The sequence below is a fragment of the Callospermophilus lateralis genome, chromosome 2 (assembly GCF_048772815.1).
Source record: "Callospermophilus lateralis isolate mCalLat2 chromosome 2, mCalLat2.hap1, whole genome shotgun sequence".
Classification (NCBI taxonomy): Eukaryota; Metazoa; Chordata; class Mammalia; order Rodentia; family Sciuridae; genus Callospermophilus; species Callospermophilus lateralis.
In genome coordinates, this window is record NC_135306.1 from 8,453,040 (window position 1) to 8,462,610 (window position 9,571).

The 9,571-nt window shown below is 59.0% G+C and overlaps 1 protein-coding gene across 2 annotated transcripts in view; it reads right to left on the reverse strand.

Annotated features, from left to right (window-relative positions):
* Lmx1b (LIM homeobox transcription factor 1 beta) overlaps positions 1–195 on the reverse strand; it is a 71,606-nt gene extending 71,411 nt beyond the window's left edge. For both annotated transcript variants that reach the window (XM_077108632.1, XM_077108631.1), the window contains exon 1: positions 57–195. In XM_077108632.1, the coding sequence (XP_076964747.1) occupies positions 57–195 (139 nt within the window). The remainder of the gene's footprint in view (positions 1–56) is intronic.
* Between the last annotated feature and the right edge of the window lie 9,376 nt (positions 196–9,571).

The window sequence follows — 9,571 nt, forward strand, 5'->3', positions numbered from 1 at the left end:
GACGACGCCCCTGTCCCCTGCCCATAACCACTCAGGCGCTATGACCCCGCACTCACCCAGCAGCACCCCCAGAGTGGCGGGCCCGGGGCGCAGGGCGTGCTCCTCCATTTTGATGCCGTCCAACATCTTGGCGCAGTCCGTCTGCCCGCGAGGAAAACACCTCTCCAGCGACTCGGGACCTGTTGCTATATCCATGGGACGCCGGGCGCGCTGCGGACCCCGCCGGCCGGGCTGCTCGCCCGCCCGCCCGCCGGTCCGCCGCTCGCCGCGGCCCTGGAGCCGGGGAGGCGCGGCCCCCGCGGGGCTGGGGCTGCGGCTGGGGCCGCCCGCTGCCCCAGGCGAGCGTGGAGCGGCGGCGCGTTGGCCCCGGGCCCCGGCGTCGTGCGGGCGGGCCGGGGCGGCTGCAGCCCGCGCCGCGCTCTCCCGGGCACTCTCAGCCACGCGCGCCGGCTCCTCTGTCACCTGCTTGTCAGCCCCGGAGCCCGGCTGCGGCGGCGGCGGCAGACGGAGCCGCGGGGAGGAGGCGGCGGCCGCCGCGGCCGCCGCGGCGGGCGGGGGAGGGGGCGGGGGTGCAGGGGCGGCCCCGCGGACTGGGGGGGCGCGGGCGGCGCAGCGGGGTCCCGGGCGGGGCGCAGCGGGCCGCGGGGCTCCGGGCGCGCTCCCCGCACTACTCCAGTGCCATGGTGCGCCCGAGGAGCGGCTTGGTTTAGAGCTGGGGCTGGCGGCGGAGGGATACTCCGGCCGGGAGCCGCCTCACCCCTCCTCAAACTTCCTGACATTTGAACTCATTGGTGCGCCTCGTATCCCTGCGCCGGGATGAGCCGGAGGCTCCACGTCAAATAGTGCCGTCGCCGCCCCCCCGCGGGAGGGCTCCCCGCGCCCCCAGCCAGTGTCCCGCGCTGCGCCTGGCCCTGAGCTCCGGCCCCGGCTTCCCTGCCCGTCCGGTCGCCCTGATGGTCCCTCGAAGAAAATTGGGTCGCCTTTGAAACAATCCTCTGCCCCACCTCCTTGGAAAATTGATTTGGGAGTTGGGAAATGGAGGCTTTCTTTTTTTTCTTCCTTTCCTTCTTTATTATTAATATTTTGTAAAGCTTCAGTGCTAAGAGGAGTGGCCCCGAGCAAGGCCAGACTGCGCGGACGGCGGGGAGCGCAGCGGCTCCTCCCGGGTACGGCGCCAGCCGGCAGCGGCCGCCCGGGGACTCCGACAGTCGGCGGAGGTAGGTCGCAGGGGCTAAGTTGGCGTCTCCTGGGCGGCGGCGGCGGGTGCCCACACACCTCGGTTCGCTGAGAGGGCTGGCCGCCGGGATTGAGGGACCGAGGCGAGCAGAAGAAGGCTGCTGGCTTCGGCCTCGCCTAAGGGAGGCCCGGCCCAGGGAGGGAGAGTGGGACCGGGTTTCGGGTGGGGAGTCGGGAAAGCTTCACGCTGGTAGAGATCGGATGGAGGAGCGAGCTGAAGGAGGAATTGGGGCCCCGAGATCGAGAATGCGGGACATTGGGTAGGCGAGGAAGGTCAGGCCCGGGTTCAGGCGAAGAGTTTAGATGATGATTGAGGCTGGGAAAGGGGACGAAGGCAGGGGCGGGGACCTGGGCTGGAGCTGGGCCTTGCAGGGTTTGGCGTGTAAGACGCGGGTAGGGAGTGGTGGCCCCAAGGTCTAGAGATAAAGGCACGGGATGACTTGTGTTCGGTCACCCCAAGGAAATCAGGTTGGACACTGGGAGAAGCACCCTTTGGCGACGGCCAAGGATCCCCGTTAGGAGTCGGTAGGCTGGGCAGGTAAGGGACAGTGTCCTGGCCAGCACGGGCAAAGTGGGCCTAGACATCTCCTAGCGAAAGCCCGGCTAGACCTAGCTGACGACTCCCGCGCCCGTCGGGCCTGGCACCGGCTCTGGACTCAGGAGGCCAATGCGCCGGGCCACCGGGCGTCATGCTCGGGATGTGGCCCCTGGGTCCTCCCCAACGCACTGCTAGTCCAGGGACAGTAGGGCTGGTGCAGCCCTGAGGCAGGCGCGGGCTGCTGGGTGAGCCGCTGCAGGCTGCCCGAGCGAGCCCCTCCGGGAGAGGAGCAGCGGCGCGGAGCGGGGCGGGGGCGGAGGGCATGGGGGGCGGGTCCCCTGACCCCGCTGGAGGCGAGAGGGCGGATCGGATTTGGAACCTGCGGGAGGCTTGGTCAGAAGTGGCCCCTTGTGCCGCGGGGCCCCGCGGAGGGGCCCGGCTTTGTCAAGGATTAGGAGCTCCCACCCCAGTACCTGCGTATGTGTTGGTGGGTATCTGTGAGTGTGTGAGTCGGCACTCTCCCCTGAGGTTCTTGCGTACTTGTGCACCCGTTTCTCTGCGCACATATTTTTGTGTCCTTGCCACTTTTCAGGATCCAAAAGTGTGAATCCGACTCTGATTACCCTAGATCCTTGTGTGTATGGGGGGGAATCTACAGATCCTTTCATGCTTCTGAGTCTTAGGTGCTTTGGTACGTCTTTGTTGGTGTTCCTGTGTGTCTGTGTCACTCTATGTGGGTGCCTACGTCTTTGTGTGTGTCTCAGCCCCTGTATTGTTTTTGGAAGGTTTTTCTGCTTATGTGTATCTTCATGTCACATGTGTGCGCCTAACTCCGAGTTCCTGAATGATTCTCTGTCTCCCAGAGGGGTGTGTGTGTGTGTGTGGCTTTGTGTCTCTCTATATGTCTCGGCATCTTTGTGTGTCTGTATCCTGGAGGATGCAGGAGTAGATGTGGAGTTTCCCCGCACATGCCCTTGGTCCCTGGTCTTTGCTTAATCTTTGAAACCTCAGGTCATGAGCCCCGAGGTTGGCCTGAGCCTGGGCCGTCTTCTTCGGACATTTGAGCCTAGGCGCTCCACTGCCGGGAGAAACCTGGCAAACTAGACTCCAGCACGCAGAGCCTGGAGGCGCGGATCCCCGCGCGGGGCGGGCGGGTGGACCGGGCGCATTCTGCCCTCTGCTGGCCATGGTTTGTCCCTGCAATGCTGCTGGGCGACCGCCTGTTGGCCTCGTTCCAGGACCAGACCCAGACCCCGGCCCTCTCCAGGGCGCACTGAGGGTCCTCTCCTGTTATAGGCCCTGGCCCTTCAACTCCGGGTGCAATGTTCCATCCCCCTCCTGTTTCCCGTTCTCTATCACACCGTCCCGTTCCCTGCCCTTCCCCTCCACACCTCTCCTGTGCACCCACTCTGCCCTCCACCGCTGAATTGAGGCTTTTCAGGCTTCCTTGTCCCTCTGGCTGGCGATTGTGTTCAGGGGCTCCTTCTCACGGCGGCTGAAAGCAGGGTTTCACCGAAGGACCCCTGATAGTCTCTGCAGCAGCCCGGCGCTCCGGGCGCATAGATTCTTGGCTTTTCTCTCAGTGTCCCTGTTGTAATCACAGCCCACGCCACCAGCGGCCACCTGGGACAGGCTGCCAGCGCCTGCAACTGGGTGAAGCCAGGCTGCCTTCTCTGGTCCTTCTCTGTTCAGGGTACAACCTGGCCCCCTCCTCTTCTCTCGCGGTGGCCTCTTCACCCCCATGCACTTCCTGTAGGCCCTGTTCCTTGCCCCTTGTCCCTCTCTCTGTGTTCCCCATCACCCCAGTTGAGATGGCCCTCCGGGTCCTGTGCTTACCGCCCCCTGAGGCCCCAGGTCTCTCTCTCTCCCAAGCACCACCAGAGCTCCTGTGCCTCCGGATCACTGCCCCTGTCCAAGAACAAGGCAGCCGCATAGGGGCCTAGGCCCAGAACCAGCTCCTGCTGTTGGGAGCCAAGCCACACCTGGCTCCGCCTGACCAGCCCTGAGCTCTTGCGTACTGGCGGATTCCACCTGGTGCCCTGTGACCCACCGCACCAGTGCCCCCTGGCACCCCCTCGTGCTGTCGGACCAGACCGGGATGTTCTCTGGCTTGGACTTCAGCGGCAGAACCAGCTGGGGATTATCTCCAAAACTGAATCAGCGACTTGAAATCGCTCTTGAGAAACAAGAAGGCTGGGAAGGAGACTGGTTTCTTCCCAGTCTACGAGACACCTCATCTCCACCGAGCCCTGCCCTGTTCCCCTGGCTCCTCTTAATTCCTCACCCACTTCCTCGAAACCCGCTTACTGCGAGCTAGGAGCCAGCGCAGCTGGTAGGGCTTTCCCCAGGGAGCCTGACCCAGGCTGTCCTGATTTCGTGGCGGTTTCCTGATTCCGACCAGAGCTGAGCCAGAGGACCCTCCCGTATAAAGCCCCAGCGCCTCGGCTGGAGGCATGCGGATGGGTGGGGATGGAGCAGGAGCTTCTAGTTTCTGCCCTCAGGGGACAGCCAGGAACACCGGATTGTCCTGGCTGTGGGGCACCTTTGGTTGTTTGGGAGAGCCGCAGCTCGGCATGGGCCAGGTTAGGAGCTGCTAGTCCTGGGATTTGACCCACAAGGGAGGGTGCTGGAAGTGCAGGGAGGACACCTCAGCTGCTGGGAATTTCTGAGCTAGCTGCAAAGGAGCTCCCCTGTAGATCCCAGCTGAGCTTGACCGGGACATGTGGGTCAGAGGGTCTGGCAGCATAAAGTAACATTGTCCTGGCTTCCCCACGGCCCAATGAAGTGTCCCTGGTCTTCCCATCTTCCCTGTGAGGGCGGTAGAGCCCCGGAGACCCTGAGCCCAGTCGGAGGGCCATAGGACAGAGTGACTGGGAAGCCTCTGAGAGGGTCTTTCCGCCCCAGGACTGCGGCTGGGTCTCACCTTCCCTGCTGGAGACTCCTCACCCCCAGGGAGTGTGGGGAAAGGGTAGCGGGGAGACAGGAACTCACTGGTGAGGCAGTGTGGCCCTGAATGCCGAGTGTGGGAGTGTGGGCTGTGTCCAGTGTGGGAGATGAACACGCAGCAGCCAAGTCCCTCTGCCCTCCTGGCAGGGCCCCCCCACCCTCCAGTCACAGACCCAGGACTTTTCAACACAAGGTCAGACTCATTAGTCTTGGGATTCTTTCTCGGTGTCAGGATCAATCTCCCTGGCCCCCACCTTCAGAGAATGACTGCCCTGGCTGGGTGGCCCAGGGCTGAGGCCCCCCTCTGACCAGGCAGTGGTTAGGTGTGTTCAAGAATAGGTCCCAGGGAGTCCGAGAGATCCGGTTCAGGATGTGGATGTGGAATCTTAGAAAAGGTTTACACCTCTGTGCCTCAGGGCTCTCGTCTGTAAAATGGGCATAATGATAACATCTCTCCCATAGAGTAGCTGAGAGGATGAAGTATAAGGCCATAGTGGGCCTCCATAAATATTTGGTGAATTATTGGATGGATGGGGATCCTTGCTTAAAATGGGGGGGGGGCACTTAAGAAAATCACAACTGCCTCCACCTCCTACAGCTAGGGCCTTAGGACAGACCTGACCTAAGCTCAGCCATGTTCCTTCCTTCAGGGCAGGTGAAGCCCAGATACAGGCTGAGCACAGGACACCCCCCAACCACCACCACCACCTCTAGCAGTGCCCAGGCCCCCAGCACAAGCAGCTCAGCCTCCCCCCCTCGTCCCACCTGGGAAAGATTCTCTGGGAAAGATGAGAATTAGGGGCTTCAGCCCATTGCATTGAGAGCACAGTGTGGGACTCTCAAAGTGTCACTTATAGTTATTTTTAGCAGGCTCTTTCCTCAAGAATCTATGGATTTCTTGCCAAATGGATGGGCTGGGTTATTTCAGCAACCCATCTAGAACCAGGGGCTTCCCCAACAGAGGACCTGAGCCAGAACAAAGAGAAGCCAAGGACCGTATTTGGAGCTATGAAAGCCCCATTAGGACGCTAAGAATAACTCACAGAAAGACATTTTATATGAATTGGACACAAATTCACAAAAACCAGAACGTTCATTTGTCTCCACCCCAAGGGGTCCATAGCTGGGGCCGGGGGCTGAGCGTGAGGGGGGCCAGTGCCCGTCCTATTTGATCTTTATCTTAAATCCACTTCAAAAAGCTGCAGCGAGGCGAAGTTGGAAGTTCACCCCTTCCTGTAATTATTTGGTGTCTAGTAAAGTTTTTATGAGTGTCTGTGCAAATAAATGGATCTGATGTGCATTTGTTTTGGCGAGCGCCGCTTGACGTAGGAGGTGCATGCAGCTTCAGAAAAGAGAGGCTGACGGTGAAAACAGAAATAAAACCCAGCCCTCCAGGTCAGGCAGAGGAGTGGAGCTGTGCAGTCCCACTGTGGGCCACCATCCCTCAGGCCCAGGGGCTCAAGGGTCCCCAGGATGCTGCAGATCGAGGGTACAGCCCTTGGGTTTGTGGCTCGGGGTGCTCAGGGCTGGGAGTCAGGGTTGGTGGAATCCAGATTTGGAAACAGAACCAGGCCTGCCTTCTGGTGTCCACTGGGTATTCTTCATACAGTGAAATTAACAGATAAGGGTGAGGCTTTTTTTTTTTTTTTTTTTTTTGCGGGGGTGGGGAGTGTCACATTATGATTTAAATGGCAGAATATGCCTATTTCTTTCAGTGTGAACTCAGCACACCTGTTGGGAGGCAGAGATGAGGTCAGATGCGTCCACTGTCCAGCCCACTCCCTCGTCAGGCCAGGATGGCATTCTTTCCATGTGGCTTGGAAAGCAGGGGGCTGCCCATTTACACCTGCCCACTAAGAGAGGAGTCAGCCCCAGTCTCAGGGGTAGAGCACCCGTGCCCTGCCTTGGTGTCTGCAGGTGGCCCGGGGTCAGGATGCAGCCCACAGGTATGTTCGGTGGGACCCACCCACACCGTCTCCTAGTCCTGCAGTCTTGATTTATTTGTTTTAAAATAATTTGAGCATCTTCTTGATGTATAATATGCATGTAGAAAAATACACAAAGTTAGAATTACCCCACATCAACAAGCCCCAGATTAAGAGAGAGAATGTTTTTGGCGCCCCAGAATCCCACCACATACCCCTCTCCCAGGCACTACCCACCCTCACCACCAAGGAAACTGTGATTGGGCCTCTGTCAGTAGACATGGGTTTTGCCTGTGTTTGAATTTTCCAGTCTGAGCTCTCCCATACTTCAATCATGGCATTTTGCATGAAAAATTGAAATTTTCTCCTGAATAGTCAGGGATCTGATGAGTTTGGACCTTCATTTCCAGCAAGGTACAGATAACTTTAGAGTAGAAGTATGCCCCCCCACCCCCCCTCACAGCCCCATCCTCACCCAAGCTGGAAACCCTCCCTGTTCCTGTGTCTTGCCAGGAGGCTTGTGTGTTGGTAACTCCAGCTGTAAACCTGTGGCTACTTCCCTGATCTTTAATTTATCCCCCAAAGGAGTCATTGTATGTACACTAGGGAGTGCATCCGGAATCTCCAGTCATCTCAGTCCCTCCATCAGCATCAAGTGCCTTCTGAGGTAAAGATCATGAGTCTTTGTAACAGGTGAGGAAAGCAGCACCTCAGAGAGGTGAAGTCACTTGCTCAGGGTCACACAGCATTCTGAGTGTCAGATTCTGCATTTGAAGCCAATTGGCCTAAATCTAAACCCCAGGCTCTTGTCACTTCCCCACATGACTCCCCTGGGCATCCAGGCCCAGGCGCGAACAGTCCCCTCCTGCCTCCTTCCAGCAGGGAGGAAGCTGGACTTTTTCCAAAGGAAACGCTGGGAAACACAAAACCCCAAACAGAAAACAGGGCAGGGATGGTTCCCAGGCCCCGGCTGCCTAAGGGGTGATGCAAGTCTAGTCAGGGCTGGACTGGTCTGAACTGGTGTGGCCTCCCCAGATGCATCAAGGGGGGGTGGCAGCGTGCCACTTGCTGAGTGTCCACCACATGTCGGGCACTCCATAGATGTCATTCCTGGCACGCAGAATGTGCCTGTGGGGTGGGTAGTTAGCCCCATTTTACAGATGAAGAAACTGAGGTTCAGAGAGGTAGATGTCCTGCCGTAGTCCACAGGTCCCTGAGTGGCTGGCTAGGTTGGATTTTGAATGAACCGAGGATGACTTCCTGCTCTTTGCCACCCTGGCCCCACCCTTGTCCTTGCTCAGTCCCCTTATCTGAACCACCTCCACGCCCCTGTTTTATGGGAGGATTGGCCAGATGCTTCCTCTTGGGTCTCAGAGATTCTGGGGTCTGGCTGGCCTGGCTTGAGGCCAAGTTGCAGGAGCCACTTGGTAGTTCTCACGGCCTCAGTTTCCCCAACTGGAAACTGGGGGTGATTTTACTACTTCTATTACTATCGGGGGGTTCAGCAAGGCCTGTGGTCTTTTGAATCTGGAAGAACAGTCAGTGCCTAATAGAGGGATGTGCAAAGGTTCTGAGGCCAGAAAGAACTGGATCCGCTGCAAGTCTGTGTGGCTGGGTCATTGCCAGGCTGCAGTGGGGCTGCAGGTCCGGGCGGGAGTCTGACCACAGGGCCTGGAGGTCAGGTTGAGGAGAACGCCCTTGGGCAGTCAGTTTGTTTTCTAGGAAGATCTCTGTGGCTGTGGTGAGGGGTGAGACCAGAGGCGGGAGGGAGGCCAAGTGACGAGGCCCTTGGGTTTCAATATCCCTTTTGTATGGAATGAGGCTGGGCGGTCCGTGGAGCAGACCTTATCCTCCAATTTCCCATAGAGGTTGTGTTTCCAGATTCAGGGTTTCATGTTACACAGAGTTATTCTTTCTGGAATGTGTCCCCCGAGCAACCCCGCTGGACCCTCTGTGGAAGGAGGGGCTCTTGTGAAGGCGAGATGCACATGTATGCAAAAAAGCACAGCCCCGGAGCCTGGGCTCAGCAGTAGTGTCTGTCCCTGAATGGGTCCAGCCTGGAGTTGGGACAGGCTGCAGACAACAACAGTGATAGTAAACCAAGTTTAACTGGGGACTTGCTCTACCCAGTTCTAGGTGAAGCCTCTGCCATCCGTGACCTCACGGGACCCCAAGAGGACCCCGTGAGTAACTGTCATGGGGCCCATTATTGTACAGACAGGAAAAGCCTTGCCCAAGGCCACTGAGCAGCCGAGCTGCTGCCCTTGACCTGTACCAGCCTCAGAAGGGGGTGTGAGGGGCTGTTGTTGAGCTCTGCAAGATCCAGGCGTCCCAGCCACCATTCCCAATGGGCAGAAAAGCTAGGAAATCCCACCTCCATGCCTGGCCTCCACCCGGCTGCAGACCACGCGATCTTGCCTGGCAGTTCCCCCTGGAAGAGCTGGCCATCTGGGCTTTTCCAGACCCAGCGGAATCCTCCCCACGGCCTCTCCCTGGCCTCGTCTCTGCCTCCCTCCCCTTTGCTCTCCATGGGCCTCGCCCAGCCTGCTTCTCATTTCAGCTTCTTGGAGTGGCTGTCCCCTAGCCTGGGCGGCTTTCTCCACTCTCTCCCGGCTTCCTCCTGTTCATCCTGCCTGTCTCATTGCAAATGTCACCTCCTCCCAGAAGCCTGCCTCCCCTCCTAGCTAGATCCGGTCCACCTCTTCCACCTCCTCAGCCATCTCTCCTTCAGGGTGAAAGGGGGTTCCCTGCCCCCTTCACCCCTCTGTCTCCAGGACTAAGCCAGGAAGGGTGAGGAAGGAGTGAGGAATCGGATCCAGGAATAACTTGGGGGAAATTTCCCCTCCTTTGTATTCTGGCCGTGTGGTGACATTGACAGCAGCAGCGCAGAAATGAGCCCGTGTGCTGGATGGACCCAGCACTCTAC